The following is a 17,245-nucleotide window of genomic DNA, read 5'->3' on the forward strand; positions in this document are numbered from 1 at the left end:
GTACTGGACGTATACTGTGTGTACTGTGTGTGTACATTGTGTACTGTATGTATATAATATGTGTACAGTACGTATACTGTGTGTGTACTGTGTGTATATTGTGTACTGTATGCATATACTGTGTGTGCTGTGTGTCCTTTGTGTACTGTATGTACTGTGTGTGTACTGTGTGTGTACTGTATGTACTGAATGTATGTACTGTGTGCACTGTGTGTGTACTGTGTGTGCTGTGTGTGTACTGTGTGTGTATACTATGTGTACTGTGTGTACACTGTGTATGCTGTGTGTACTGTGTGTATACTGTGTATACTGTGTGTGTACTGTGTGTACTGTGTGTGTGTACCGTGTGTGTACTATATGTATGTACTGTGTGTGTACTGTGTGTGTGCTGTATGTATGTACTGTGTTTGTATACTGTGTGTACTGTGTGTACTTAGTGTGTACTGTGTGTGTGTACCGTGTGTGTACTGTGTGTGTACTGTATGTATGTAATGTGTGTACTTAGTGTGTACTGTGTGTACTGTGTGTGTACTTGGTGTGTACTGTGTGTGTACTGTGTGTACTGTATGTACTGTGTGTACTGTGTGTGTACTGCATGTATGTACTGTGTGTATACTGTATGTATGTACTGTGGGTTCTGTGTGTATACTGTGTGTATACTGTGTGTGGTGTATGTATGTACTGTGTGTACTGTGTGTATACTGTGTGTGTACTGTATGTATGTACTGTGTGCACTGTGTATGTACTGTATGCATGTAATGTATGTCCTGTATGTATGCACTGTGTGTGTACTGTGTATGTACTGTGTGTACTGTATGTATGTAATGTGTGTACTATGTGTGTACTGTGTATGTACTGTGTGTGTACTGTATGTATGTACTGTGTAAGTACTATGTGTACTGTGTTTACTGTATGTATGTACTGTGTGTACTGTGTGTGTACTGTGTGTATGTACTGTGTGTACTGTGTGTGTACTGTGTGGATACTGTGTAAGTACTATGTGTACTGTGTGTACTGTGTATGTATTATGTGTGTACTGTGTGTGTACTGTATGTATGTACTATGTGTACTGTGTGTGTACTGTGTGTGTACTGTATGTATGTATTATGTGTACTGTGTATGTACTATGTGTACTGTGTGTGTACTGTGTGTGTACTGTGTGTACTGTGTGTGTACTGTGTGTGTACTGTGTGCACTGTGTGTGTGTACTGTGTGTGTACTGTGTGTACTGTGTGTGTACTGTGTGTGTACTGCAAGCGCTACTTGACAGGCAGCTGTCTCGTCGTGCGGTTTCGCTTTGTGCGCCCTTTGTTTGGAATGCATCTACTACTGCTCCATCTACTACTACTGGGCATCGACTACTGCGCATCTACTACTGCAGCAGTAACACTGCTACAACTACTACTGCGCATCGACTACTGCGCATCTACTACTGCAGCAGTAACACTGCTACAACTACTACTGCGCATCGTCTACTGCACATCTACTACTGCAGCAGTAACACTGCTACAACTACTACTGCGCATCGACTACTGCGCATCTACTACTGCAGCAGTAACACTGCTACAACTACTACTGCGCATCGTCTACTGCACATCTACTACTGCAGCAGTAACACTGCTACAACTACTACTGCGCATCGTCTACTGCACATCTACTACTGCAGCAGTAACACTGCTACAACTACTACTGCGCATCGACTACTGCGCATCTACTACTGCAGCAGTAACACTGCTACAACTACTACTGCGCATCGACTACTGCGCATCTACTACTGCAGCAGTAACACTGCTACAACTACTACTGCGCATCGACTACTGCGCATCTACTACTGCAGCAGTAACACTGCTACAACTACTACTGCGCATCGACTACTGCGCATCTACTACTGCTGCAGTAACACTGCTACAACTACTACTGCGCATCGACTACTGCGCATCTACTACTGCAGCAGTAACACTGCTACAACTACTACTGCGCATCGTCTACTGCACATCTACTACTGCAGCAGTAACACTGCTACAACTACTACTGCGCATCGACTACTGCGCATCTACTACTGCAGCAGTAACACTGCTACAACTACTACTGCGCATCGACTACTGCACATCTACTACTGCAGCAGTAACACTGCTACAACTACTACTGCGCATCGACTACTGCGCATCTACTACTGCAGCAGTAACACTGCTACAACTACTACTGCGCATCGTCTACTGCACATCTACTACTGCAGCAGTAACACTGCTACAACTACTACTGCGCATCGACTACTGCACATCGACGACTACTGCCGCATACAGCGAGGGGCAACCTGCCGTTTCTTCTTTTTCTTCTAAACGTTTCACACTGAAAGGACACATTTTTTTTTATTGCATTAACAATAGGACGTCACATTGAAGACAGTTTCCAAACTCTGTCTGCGGGCCCTCTTTTAAATAAAAAAATCCCAACTCTGTTTACATTTCATATGAGACTCTCGCGACTGAATGCATGCTTACGCATTGCACTCGGGAGTGTGACAGCGACGATGAGCATTCATTCGCACTTGCCGGGAGCGAGATCACTTGTGCACGGGCACGTGGCATGCGTGGGGTGAGCGTGGCACCCTCACCCTGCTCACGTTGCTCCCCTCCAGCCAAGGGGTAGCCAACTTGTAACAAACCAAGAGCCTTAAAGTGCCCCGCGAGTTCTACAAAGAGCCAAGTGTATATACAAGTGTGTGTGTGTAGATATATTGCCAGTTTTTCGGCACAGCAAGGGAGACATTCATTATTCTTTGCTACCTACTGTGATAGTTGTACGTTATGCCCCTTTGATAGTGCCGCACGTGCGGTGGATTAAAGAGCCACATGCGGCTCGGGAGATCCCAGTTGGCCACCGCTGCTCCAGCCGATCGTCATGTGGAGACGGTGCTGAATGTAATTCATAATAATCACGTGCACTTGGAACGTGCCACCCTAGTATTTGCTCCCTCTCGTAGAGAGAAAGGGAACGAATCAGAGAACGTGGAGCCACAGACGAGCGGGAAAGGCAGCGGCCGTACGATGAGTTGGAGCTACCAACAATTGTCCAAGCTCTACGGTCCTATATATATATCATTTGGTATTATTGGTAATTTGGTGTTATTGGCCATTTAATGAGAGTGTACATGCGGGAAAAAAACCATAAACCAGCCGGAGAAAACCCAGGCATGCGAAGGGAAACACTATCCCGCACAGACGGAACAGGCTGGACTCCACATTGTTGCTCGACCGCCTTCTACTGGCAAGCCAGGACGTGGGCTCCTCCTCAGTGCCCCTGGGAAGGGAGTTTCGTGCGATTCACCAACTCTTACCACCGGGTCAGTTAAATGGAGGCGTTCGTCGCAGGCATCAACATGCATGTCCCACCGACTCTGCCCAGTTCAACGATCAGACCACAGTTGCGTTATGGCGGGATCACAATGGCTTTGGTGGTGGGGGGGAGGCTGCTGGCAGGAAAATGAGGCAGGAGTGTGACATGCAATAAAGAGCAACTTGTGCATCTACCCGTGTGTCTGCCTACGTCATTTTTTGCTGTTGTATGTGTTGCATGAGCGTGTTTTTAATCTTGTGCTGTGGTTGCTTTTCAACGTTTAACAACTGAGATTGGAATCGTGAATGCATTCGCTCTGTCTGTCTGCAGCGAGGCCACATCTCGATATCTCTCGTAAATATGATGCATCGATAAACGAACATTCAGCCTAAAATTACGTGACTGGCTTATCTACTGTTGGATGAAGGGCTTCCCATTAGTTTAATCGTTAGCTATGATCTAGCCACTGCTTGATAAATTTCGACCCTATTCAACCATCTGGACGCAAGTGTGCTAGGACCTTTTCCCATATGTTGACGAACACACGAAGATGTCATGTACAAAGTCTCTCAGCAAACCATCTGTTCAAGAGAACTGCACATGTGCCAGAATTGTCGTTTTAGACCACGAACTCCACACATTGGTACTCATCATAACAGTCCAGTAACCATGCATAACGCGTTTTTATTGGTGAAGGGTTTGTTAGTGAACAGCTACAATTAGGTGACCTTTGAAATGTAAAAACTAGTCATCAGGAAACATTTCAACGATTACATTTTCATCAGGCCTTCATGCTGTAAATTGCAGTATCCAACATCATTCACTCTGTATAACTGTCCTCTCTATTTATGTGCTATGGAGAAGGGCCATTGTCGAAAATGTCACATTTTATATATGCTTTTTCCTTTAAGGACACAGTGTTATTGACAAATGTGTTGATTTTTTTTTGTAATTTGTGTCTGTGCACCACTGCCAACGCAGTATTGCCAATTAATTAGTTTAATTACAGCCATCAATGTTTGCTGCTTCCATATGCCTCTGGGAACCTCATACAAACATCTCGCCACTGTGGCTGCCACAATAGCGCGATGTTAACTACCTCGCTTGGTATACAGGAGGTTGTGGGTTAGATCCCGACCCCGACGCCTGGAGATTTGGAGTTAGCATTTTCTCCCCGTGGTCGTATGGATTTTTCTCTGGGTATTCCGGTTCTTCCCTGCACATTTAGAAACGTGCGTTTAGAGTATTTGGCCGCTATACATTTCGACATGATGATAAGCCACTTTGTTGAGCTATCATTTGTGGCCTGGTCGTTTCTGAAAAAGAGCTATACAGCTCAGTGGTGGGTGGGTGTGTTTAATATGAGGCTCACCTTTACACTGTTGGGCAGCGATGTTTCAACTCGGCCCTCTCCCAAGCAATGTGAGGGGATAATGCCACCATCTGACCCATAATCCAGCAAGATGTGCTGCATGTGCAGGGCCCGGGCCGTTTGTAGCGGCGAGCTGCACCAGTCCACAGCTTCCGCACAAAGTGCGATTGGGCCGCGTTATTTGCTACCTGCGATTGTTTGCAACTGGAATAGTGGGTGAAACGCATTGCAACCCTCAACGTCAACGTTAGCTCTTTAATTAGTCTGCTTATGTTTAAATGGTCGTATTGTTGAATTACAGTAGAAGTAATTATATTATTCGTCTCTACGTCTATTATTAGTCACCAGATTGGATTGACTGATTATCATTGATTCTGTAGAAGTGTAGCTCAGATCAGCTTTGTTAGTATCTGATTTTGATACGATCTGGGCTAATTGATTGTAGATGTTTTTAAACTCCGAAGCTTACCCCCCATTACGTTATGTTCCAACACTAATATCCATAGCAAATGCATTGGTGCTTTTACATATGCACGGTGTTGACCATTTGCATACTTAATTTATTCTGCTACAATTATCAGTATTTGTCATTCTCTCTGCAGAACATCCTAGCCATGTTTCTATTTGTAAACTGCAATTTGCTTTCAATTAACTGTTACAAAGATGCAAAAAGATCCACAAAATGCAACTTAATTTGGAGTTAGAGACAGAACGGTGTGACATGGAAGCCGCTGGAGCTGTGCACTTTTAAATCCAGATTAAAAAACTAATTCCCGTCATAACTGCGTTTTGTGTTTAGTTTGCTCCCCCCCCCCACCCGCGCCTCCGATTAGCGCGGTTGGCTACGTACGGTGCGAAAGAAGTTCAACACGCGTTGCGTACATGGGGAGGAAGAGACATCTTTATGTTTAAGAGCAGAGCCAGTCGAAGGCAGAGGCTAGGGGGAATGTCTCGAGCCGAGACTTGAGCAGCGCCTGGGAGCCAACAGATTGGATGTCCAGCGAGAGGGAGCTCTGGACCCCGAGGGCGGCAGAGGAGACGCAGCAACCTCCCACTGAGCGACGGCTGACTCAAGAAATTGACAGAAAGGCCTAGGTTGCTGGAACAGAGATCGTGTGAGGGGGCGTAGAGCAATACGAGGTAGGCGAGGCAAGTCCATAGAACACCTTGAAGACGGTGACATCTATAGCTCAGTTGATACAGGAGTGGATTGCGAGCCAGTTGGACGATTCAGGTGACATGCTCTTGTTTACGGGGTATGAGTGAAACGTCTGGCAGCAGCGGCATTTTGGATATTGCATCTGGAGTTTGGAGGTGAGGGATTTGAGGAAACCATGACATTTTATGACCTCCCCCACCCCCAAGACAAAGATCCCCCGTGTAGCTTTAACAGACTGTTGGGATAAGTGCTGTTAGCGAGCACCTCTGAAGGCCGGCACGGAAGAAGAGGCGGTGGGTGGCCAGCACCACGCCCGACCGCCTTTGTCTCCTCAGTGGTGATGTTTTAACACACCAGACCAGGTACTCACAAATTTGAGGGCTGAGCGGACCGAGTTGAGGCCCAGGACTACTTCAGATAATCGTCAGTGGTGTTGTCAGCAACCGAAGCTTCTCTATCTGCCTCTGGAGGAGACCAGGGAGTTAGAGATCCACAGTAGACGAGCCAAGATGTGATGAAGTCACGGATTGTGATGGTCTCAGTGGCAGCTGGCGTGAGGCATTGGCGAATGTGGGAGATGTTGCACAGATGGGTATAGGAAGGCCTGCACAGGAGCTAAGACTTTGTGGAAAGACAGTGAGGGCTCGGGATCGAGGACAACTCTGAGGCAGGGGCTTAACGGAGAAGCGGCCTTCAGTGTGCATGGTCCTCGCCAGGAGATCTGAGGGCTTCACAAACATCAAGCAGTTTTAAGTTAAATCTAAAAGCTCACCTTTGTAATTTTGCTTTTACTTAAGATACATTTATAGTATTGTTTTTTTTTCATGCCTTCGATAGTAACATTTTATAATGCAATTTTGTTTTGTATTGAATTTGCTTTTATTCTTCTTGTGCTTTAGTTTATTGACAATGGGTTTTTTAATCTGTAGAGCACTTTAAATGGCATCCTTTGCAAAAAATAGTTCTATAGAAATAAATATTTTATTGATTGAACTATGGATGGGGGTGGCAGCATTAGGGGCGCTGTCGGCCACACGGGGCCGCCGAATCAATAGATAAACAAGTAACAACATGTTAGAGATGAATTATTTTGATATATTTATTTTAAAAAAATACCTGCGATCAACCATGGATCAAGCCCGATTAACGCATCTGGCTATGGTGTTAATAAAGCAGCGTGAAGTTGCACGATGAATTGTCACGATTCCGAGTCACAATTTGAGCGATGGGGAGAACGGCATGAAAGCAAGACGCACGATTACTTGTGAGTAGCATTGCTACCTTAGTTTGTTTTATTAAAACCGTCACTGTGAGACTCTCTTCCTCTCAAGACAAATACACGGTGCGACTTAATTTATAAATATATTTATAGCCTACGTATTATTGTGTACGCGGTTAAAAACATCCGAGGTGGCTATTTCCGTTAAAAGTGAAATGATGGGATTAATACTGCATCGGATTGCCCTGATTCGCCGTTGGCCGTTGGACACAAGTGAAGTGCACTGTGCACTGCGCCTGTGCACGCACGGACATTCGTTGACTACCGGCTGTCGCGCAGCCACGGGCAGTACGGTTAAAGAGCCGGGCACTCGGCGAGTTTTCTCCACTCCCTCCCCGCGGCTCTGCCTCGCCCACGGACCCTCTTCACCCGACCTTCAGACGTTCCACTCAGTCCTCTTAATCCTTACACATTAGGCCTCCAGACTCCTCCTGTCGAGACTACCCCATTGAGCCTCACAGTCTTCTCACTTCAAATCGTCTCCAGACCCTCATTTAGCCTCCCAAACTCTAGCTCCCCCCTCCGCCCCCCTCTTAATATCCAGTATCCAACTTCTCCTCTAGAGGCTTAACGATTTGCCCACAAACCCTGGCGATTCGATGAATTGCCACGATTCAGGGTCACAATTCAATGAAATATTTAGTTTTTGTTTACAATGAGATCATTCTCGGATTCATTAGTGTGAGAGCAGGAGTCCTGGGATCCCATTACAACCCAAACAGCGAAACTCATCGATTCTTCCACAGGCATTATATGTATTTATCGTGAGATTAAGCATTTGTATCAATCAATACATCGATGTATTGTTATACAGCTCCCAATAACTTAACTAAACCCCTCCAATCAATATTTCAGCGTCCTGCCATCTTTACTGTCTCTGTCATTTCTCTTTCAGTCCTGGTATAAATGGCTATAGCTTGTGCACAAGCCATATTTTCCATCGACATTATCTCCATGGAGGTTGGGCAAACAGGCCTCCGATATTAAAATATATATGCACACACACACTAATATTTTGTATCAAGGGCCGCAGCTATGCAAGCTGTACGGATTATTAGACAGAGTACGTGGTAGGCTTTACACCCAACGTGGAGACCGAAAGCTGTTTTAGGAACTTTTCAGCACCCACATCACGTCGAACATGAACGTATGTAAGAGCCATGTGGTGGATGTCTCAGTGATGTTGCCTCAACACAGGTGGAGTCTTCTGTTGGTTTTTACAAGCGTTACGCGGTGCGCTGCGAGGGTGTCTTTTTTACTTAACGTGTGAATCCTCAGGATCCGAAGAGAACGGAATGAGCTGGACATTTGCAGTCCCCTTTGCCAATGCAGAATTCATGGACAAAGAGGATCATTTTTGCAAAAAACACTCATTATTACTAAAAACATAGCACAATGAGCGCCTGCTATTGCTCGTTGAACACTCAAGCTTGATCAAATGCACAGTTTTTATGAGCTGCATCGCTAGCGAATTATGTAACGGAGTTAAAAAGAAAAAAAGTTACCTCGGAATTTTTTGAGGGCACTGTTCGATGCCCACTTCTCAAATGCGGCCAGACCCAAGACAGCCTGTTGCGACCACGTGCACTAAAACAAAAACAACACAGAGTGACGTTTCACCATGACCATCCATCTACGGCATTCTCATCTGCACCAAAAGAAAGGAATCTAGGCGATCAATTTTTACAGCGACAAAACCTACTTATAAGTTAGGTTATGATTGCATATTGATATCCCCAACCTGACTACGGCTTGGGAGACCTTCAGGTACCCATTTCTCCAAATTCTTGACAAACATGCTCTGTTGGTTAGATTTAAAATTAAAGGCAACCGCCCACCATGGTTTTAGTCTTTGATTACTAAGCTCATGAAAACTAGGGACAAGGCTTGGGCATGTGCTCAGAAAAGTAATTTGATCAATGACTGGTTAGAGGACAGGATTTTAAGGAATATATATGTAAAAAATACGGCATGAAAAAAATAAGCTTACATTTCCCCCACTCTCCTGGAATCACATTGCAATGCCAGGATCTTCCGGAAAAAAGTCAAAAGGCACCTAACAGAGATAATCTTCCCATTGCACTACACCGAAATAGAGACTATTTTTAAAGCCCGAAAAATTTGTCGACAATTTTAACCTTCATTTTTTTGATAATGTATTTGGAGTCACCCCTGCTCATGAAATTTCCTACACCCCTGTCCAAACATTAAACGAATTTAGTTTCAAGCCAATCCACGAAATTAATGTTCAGAAACAACTGTCCTACCTCAAAAGGTCCTCCTCTAGCGGAGCAGATAGTATTCCTGTATTTGCTCTGCTAACTGTTGGTCACCTAATATACAAACCTATAGCCCATATTTTCAACCTGTCCATCAAAGACGCATCGGGACCTGTAGAATGGAAACATTCCTATGTTCATCCACTTCACAAAGGGGGCCCGAAAGATGATCCAAATAACTACCGACCTATATCAATTTTGTTCGCGTTGATGAAATTTTTGGAAAAAGTTATTGAACGACGAAATTCGCAGTTTCCTGTCCGACAATAATCTCTTACATCGAAACCAATCTGGGTTCCGAAAAAAATACAGCACCACATCTGCTGCATTAGGCTCTCTAAATCACATTTTACAGTGGCCTTGATAATAAGCAGTACTGCGACAGTCTTTTTCTTGACTTGTCCAAAGTCTCTGATACAGTCGACCACAACACCCTGCTTAGTAAACTAAGTTGTTCATAATCAACGTTTTTTGGTTTAGATCGCGTTATTTATAAATGTGTCGTAACCCTCCACCACCCGACACGGCCAATCAGTAAAAAAGTGTCACGTTGACAAAGACAAATAGTTCACTGCTTTAGCCCACCGGTGTGTTAAAGCCACCACATTTACAATTTGAGTACGACGTTTTGCTGGTAATTGCATCCAGAATCATCGGGCAATTCGCCAGATTGGCCGTGTCGAGTGGTGGAGGGTTACGACACATTTATAAATAACGCGATCTAAACCCAAAAACGTTGATTATGAATAACATTGGTCGCGAAAGCCTACATGTTAAACAAACTAAGTTGTCTCCGTTTCTCCAAACACGCAGTGGAATGATTATAAGATCACCTCTCTTCTCGCACCCAAACTGTATTAATAGATGGTTGGAGGTCAAACAGTGTTACGATAACAAAAGGGTTCCACGGGGTTCCATCCTCGGCACCCTCTTGTTCTCTCTTCATGTCAAAGACTTGGGAACTGACCTGGATCATTCCAGGGTAAATCTGTTTTCAGATGACAAGATACTGATTACTGCTGGCCGCTCTCCGAATTACGTGATTGCTAAGCTCCAGGGTGATTTCAACAAACTACTACATCAGCTGGTTGCTCTTAAACTAGTCCTGAATACCTCCAAAACCAAGGTGTTATGCTTCTCACCAGGACTAAAGCAGGAAGTTATTTTTCCCCAATTACATTCCTTAAATAATTATCAAATAGAGCAAGTAAAGATCTATAAGTATATTGGGGTCATCTTCAAAACGGAATTTTGAAAATCACATTGATTATATTGGTAAAAATAAAACATTGTTTTTCTGTATCGACACAAGCATTGCTTCCCCCTATGTTCCGTTTGAAATTGATAAAAGCTACCATACTACCTCTACTTGATTACTGTGACATCGTATATTAATCAGCCACCAGTACTGTACTGAAGAAGCTTGACCCAAATTATCACTCGGCCTTAAGATTTGCATTGAACTGCCCATATAGGACCCACCACTGCGATCTCTACATTGGGTCAAACTTAACATCTCCTAATGATTGACGGCTTGTGCATCATACCTTATTTATTCACGAATGTACTTACAAAATAATCAACAGACTACCTGCTGACTTAAGGTCCTTGCTCATTTACCAGCTTCACATTCCTTATTGCCGTACAAATACTGGATGAAGGTCCTTTGCTGTTGATGCCCCCAGGGTCTGGAATGCTATCGCCAATAAACTGCAATTTGGATCATTACCTGTGAGACCTGCTCTCAAAACTGCTCTTGAGGAGCTGTACACCTCCCGCTGCCACTGCGATGCAGAGTGGCCTGAAATCAAATGCATCTCTACGGAAGTCCGCTGCAAAGGATGACCTTGAGTTTTGATTATAGTGCGCTGATCTTTAAAGGTGCATTGAAAAATATTTATACTCCTGCTGATACTCCTGCTGTTATGGAGTGACTCATGCTGCCAGCTATGGCTGCAAAGATGGGTCGTACATGTTATGTTTCTCGTTTATTGTTAAATTTGAATCACAGTTCCTATGATCACTGTTACATTGCTTTATAGCTTCGTTTTGGTGGTTTCGAAAATGTATGGTTGAGCCATGCGTGTTTGTTGTAGTACAGAGTTAGCCTGATAACTTTAATCTAAATTATCTTATTGGTTGTTATTGTTCGACTTGCATCCCACTGGGATTTTTGCACACAGCTTTCATATACGGTGCTTTTTTCTGGAAGATCTTGCTGGTTTTTCCTGGATGTTTCTGTTGCGCGTCGTCACTTTAAGATGTTCTTTGTTCATGTTTTTGTTTGTTGCGGTTGCACCCGAGTCAAGAGCCGCATGGCTCACAGGGCTATACCTAATAAATGAAACTGAAACTGATGCATGTTACAGCTTGGTATCCCACTTGCAAATGATTCACCGCATCTGTGTGAAAACGTGGGGAATGGTGCATGCTTGGTATTGTAATTATGTTTCTAAATTTAATAATGAAATATATATACTTGGTATTAACCATTCTCTATTTTGTGCAACAGAAAGCAAAGCTGTCGGCGTCACGCAAGGTGCAACTTAAGGTATGTTTTGAGTGACGCACTCATGGTGAGCTGAGATGAATGGTGTATTGCTTTTCATTTTCTTGTTCACAGTGTATAACAATTGGCTTCTTACCTAAATGTGCAGCCAAATAATGAAATTGCTTTTTCCATGCCCATTTATCTTATTATTTACATTGTGCATAATCAAAATACGAATAATACGTGTTACACCAATTACACGGAATTTGCACTCTGTAAATACTGTGCACATTAATAATATTTAACTGCATAGAAGATTGAACGTTAATAATGAAAATTACCTAAACTATATATTTTGTTTTCTTTTAAAGAAGGTATAAAAGGGCAAAACACTGTCAGTGTATATGAATACAAACTCGATTGTTAGGCTGAACCATTGGGTTTCACTCTTAATATAACTAGAAAATGGGTGCAATTTTCATGTTGGTGAAATGATTGAGCATGAGTTGCTAAACTGGGGTGGATGACTTCATACAAATTATTGATTCCACGAGCTGACCGGATATATTCCGACCACCCTTGATGTGGCGTTGGCACATTTAAATGTGGATATCGTTCCCTAATTTTCCCTCAAGCGTAAACATCTCTCAGCAACGGTAGGAACTCCTTCACGTGCGATCACAGAATTTTGACGAAAACACATTTACGCGTACAATAAACATCACTCTCTCCCAGCTTTGTCTAGGAAGAGGATAAGCAATTCCCTATGTCGCCACCGGCGATTTGACGTCGCGCATGCCCGAGCCAAAAGACGGATTGTGTTAATAGACCGCAACAGACACAACAGAGATCCACTTCTCAATGAAGAAGGTGCTTAACAGTGACTGAGGGCAGGATTCATGTCCGCCTTAGCTGGTAATAACAACCAGCGTTTGAGTTGGTCAACGGGTCCCATGATGAGGACAATGGGTCCAATTCGCGCGGCAGAAATGTGCTGGATGCCGTTGTAATGATGCGTATGGGTGAGAGGGGCGGAAGGTATCTCACCAATGAGCACTCACTGTGGAAAGGTACCAAAAAAAGCTATCCGGGTTAAGACAATATGTTAAACCGGCATAGGAAGTGACCTGAAAGAAGAAAACATACGAGAAAATGTTTATTCTCATGAGGCCACATACTCAAAAGTGCAGTGTCCACTCTGATTGTTGACTGCAGTGTGATTTTCAACCGGAGGTCCGAGGATCCCTGGGGTTAACGTGGCAATGTCCCAGGGACTATGTGAGGTGATTTATAAATGTGCAAAATTACATCATACATGATAGTCATTGATGAATAATCATGTACGAATATGCCAATATAAAATAACTACGACATAATTTGAATCCATGTGGTAACCTAGAACGATATAAAAGGCCTTTCGAAGCTCATTGATCATAAACAATCGGTTTCCAAGAGTAACCAGCGAGCGAGAACAAATTACGTCACGCATGCAGATATATTAGTTTTTTATTCACTTGCAGTTACTTAGCTGGTGAGGATACCTCACAGAATGGACAATTGGGTTACAATATTGACGTTCATTATTCATACATGTATTTATGAGAACCGTGTTGGGTAAATTCAGCAAGGTGGGTAGAGTCGCCAACAAAGGTTGAGAACCACTGGTATACTGGCCTCTCTATGTGCTATGAAGAAGGGCCATTGCCCAAGACATCGCTTATTATATATTTTGTCTCTTTAATACCACAGCGTAATTGAGTAATGTGCAGATTTTTCTGTTGGCTTAATGTACTAGCGCACTACTACCAATCATTTGGAAAGAAGATAGGGTTCGGACTGGGTGTTCAAATTAATCCTTATGCTCATGATACTTGCCATTGCTTCTTCTTCTCCTATAAATGCTACGCATGGGTAAGTAAAAAAAAATCAATCGTTGAATCAAATTATAAATCCAAATTGTGACGAATGAATTACGGAGGTGTGAAATGTTACATGCTTGAACTGCTGCACAGTTTTTCGTTGTGTGTCGCAAGTTGAAGGATACGCGTGGCATCCGGCATTTAGCGGTAAAGACCGTAATCGCAAATATTGGATGCTCTGCATTGTGTTCTTCAGCGGGTGCTATGATGTTAATCTCTTCATCTCATTACCGAAATAAAAAACAGCCTGTATACAAGCAAATGCCATCCCAAAAAATACGCTCCTTCAACCACCCTACCGCCAAGATCTGGCACCTTAACACTTTTTACGTTCTAGACTCCTTGAAGAATAAATTAATGGTCTCTCCATTAAGCAAAACGAAATCGGTAACAATGACATCAAGGGCAAGTGCAAAAAAAAGGCCGCATGATGCTCGCAATGACTGTGAAGGTGTGTACAAAATGGGACCTTTTTGCCAGTATCAAAGTATGAAAAAATAAGAAAAGGTTTATCCTTCCTGGACCTAAAGAAGGCTGTCTCTGATGTAGGCCAATCAGTTTCAAAGACAATGCTTAGATTATAATGCAATGATAATTATCAGAGCATGTTTGGTTGCATATTCACCACAAGTACATGTGGTTAATGCGAACTTGATTCCTTGATAAAGGTTTCTAATTGGTGTTTTAACATTTTAACGCCTGTTGTATTGTCAGGAAGGGTTCAACCTATTCTTATTTTTTCGTAAGATGTGTACAGTTCGCTTTGGCTTCAAACTGTTCCAAGGGCGTAGAAGTGGTGCCTGGACAATCACAATGGGATCGTCAAGGCATTACACGGCGATTACTTACGTGGCATACATGTTAATAAACATGAAACACATTTTAAGAAGGATGGTGCATTTAATGGGTCGCCCTTCCCACGATTCCACAACTGTGGGCTGAGTGCTGTCGGTGGGGGTGGGGCTGCCGGGATCCGAATGTGCGCATGTGGGTCGTGGGGCAGGTGTCGTATCGGTTGAAAGCACAAACACGTCCTCGCCAAGTTTTGTTCACCCCCCCCCACCGATCTCTCGTGCAAAAATACAGTCGCTTTACAAACCCAGCCTGGCACCATCCTAGATCCACCCCCGGGTCTTGGGGTAAGAAATTTTAAAAGGGCAGAAATTATAAACTTATTTCTGGCAACATACAGGTGTTATGATGTTAAAACACCAAACTGAAACCTTTTACAAGGAATCATGTATTGTCTTACGCCGTTCTGAGACTAGGCTCCAAAGGAAGCTGTCTCTGGTGTGGACCAATCAGTTTCAAAGGCAATGCATATATTATCAGAGTATGTTTTTTTTGCATTCTGAACACAAGTGTTGTGGTTAATGCAGACATGATTCCTTGTAAAAGGTTTCAGTTTGGTGTTTTGACATCTTAACACCTGTTTTGTTGCCAGAACAAAAGGGGAAAACCTATTCTTATATTTTGGTACTGGCAAAGGAGGTCCCATGATATCAACGATTTATTTTTATTTTACCAGGTAACACGCACTAACCTCTTTAGCTCTGTTTCAGAAGCGACCTGGCAACAGATTATAGCTCAACTAAGTGGCTTATCGCGTGTAAATTTACATTAGCCATATACTATAGATGCTTGTTTTATTAATGTGGAGGGTAAAACCGGAGAACGTGGAGAAAAATCCACGCGACCGCAAGGAGAGAGAGACATCCAAACCCCAAACATACAGACGTCATGGTCAGGATCAAACCTACGACCTCTTGTATACCAGGTAAGATAGTTAACAACTTGGCACCATGGCGCCCCAATCCACACGGCAGAAAAAAAAACAGTTTTGGCGAATTGCAATGGGGATGTTGAATATATCACTTTTCACCATAAATGAGATGACCATTGCTCCCTGCTCAGCTGGAAACCACTTTGACCTTTTTTTGGTGGCTACTCATCCGGCTTTGTGAAGAGAGAGCGGATCCATCGACAACCAGCAACAATGGCAGCAGATGCATCAACATCACGATGAATTATAGTTACAGCGCACTGTCAACAATAAGCTTAACCCTAAAATGGGGGAGCAGGCGCAATTTTCAACCGTGACATGGAGCTCAAATGGAGCAGCCTTCCTCCTCCCTGGCTCCAAGAGTGGGCAACACAACTCGATATCTCTCTCGACGGAAGTGGCACTGCATCTCCGTTATTGCTATTTCAATCACGTCGATCGGGAGCGATAGCTTGGCGGCCTCGCATCTCTCACACCGGCACAACGCCACATAGCCCGCCACTCCTATCCCGGTGGCCACAGTAGCAAAGCATATGGCTGTGGATAAGGTGCACGATGGTTTTTCAGTGCTTCGGCATTAAGGCATATGTCTTCACTCTGCAGCCTTCCCAAATCGTAGGATTGGTTAAACCCTTGACATTTTATATATATATTTTTGTTAGGGCAAAGAGTCTGATAAAAGTGGTGTTTTACAGGATATTCATCTGCTTGAAAACGAGGCAATTAAACACTTACTTTGAAATATTCATATTGCTTGATATGCGGTGCAGAATTTAAAAGCCTCCGCATTTAATTTCGTGGATCCGGCGCATCGTGTGATAATTTTATGGAAATGTTGTGCTTTGTCTTCTGATCCCGTGCTTCCAACCACCCGATCTGCATACCCCCAGAGGTCCACGCATAGCAGGAGAAATGACAGATTTCCTGACCCCTTTGAAACGCATGATTTATGGATAAGTTGATTATGGATAATAGCTGTTCCATTCTGTTCCTGGATATACAATTTGGCATGGCTTGCTGCTCATGCATCGTTACAGCATCACACGGCCAATGTGAGTCGACAGAGCCACAGTGAGCGCTACTGGTGGCAGACGACACCTCTCTGTGAAACACAGCATGTATGTGACCACGCTTGCCTCGAATAACAAATGTAACCTTTGTTAGCATCTTTGATTACGTGCAGCCATTTGTATTATGGCATGTGCAGACCATATTTTTCCAATATGTCGTCATCTATCTGTCCTTCTAAAAGACATCACTTAAGTTTGAATTGACGAGCTTCTTATTGAAATCGCGTGTAAAATTTGGTTTGCTGAGATAATGCATGCTAATAGTTAATCTCAGTTTCTTAGCTGTGTTATAAAAGCGAGCCCTATATGAACATAGCACATAGTCACCGCAGTGTGTGGTTATCACTGCTGCTTTTAGTCCAAACAGCAAGGCACCCTTCTTCATGCTCCACTGGATACCCAGTAATCCAAATTAGCCCATGGGCATACGTCTGCTTAATGTCAAAGCAGAATAATATTTTTTTCGGAGTAGGACTCACTTATTTTATATCTACCAATTTCAAAAGTAACATCTAGAGATATCTGCCCGAGAAGCTAACGTGGTTAAAGAGGTCACA

The 17,245-nt window shown here is 43.4% G+C and overlaps 1 protein-coding gene across 2 annotated transcripts in view; it reads left to right on the top strand.

Annotated features, from left to right (window-relative positions):
* Nucleotides 1–17,245, top strand: part of LOC133350366 (troponin I, slow skeletal muscle-like) — a 64,279-nt gene that overhangs the window by 15,867 nt on the left and 31,167 nt on the right. Inside the window, exon 2 of one of the 2 annotated variants that reach the window (XM_061564673.1) lies at nt 11,938–11,976. In XM_061564673.1, coding sequence (XP_061420657.1) covers nt 11,938–11,976 — 39 coding nt within the window. Of the gene's footprint in view, nt 1–11,828; nt 11,977–17,245 lie in introns of those variants that run through there. The other variant, XM_061564672.1, reaches the window with a different exon arrangement.

This window comes from Lethenteron reissneri, chromosome 33 (genome assembly GCF_015708825.2).
Source record: "Lethenteron reissneri isolate LAM-NWPU_2019-01 chromosome 33, ASM1570882v1, whole genome shotgun sequence".
Classification (NCBI taxonomy): Eukaryota; Metazoa; Chordata; class Hyperoartia; order Petromyzontiformes; family Petromyzontidae; genus Lethenteron; species Lethenteron reissneri.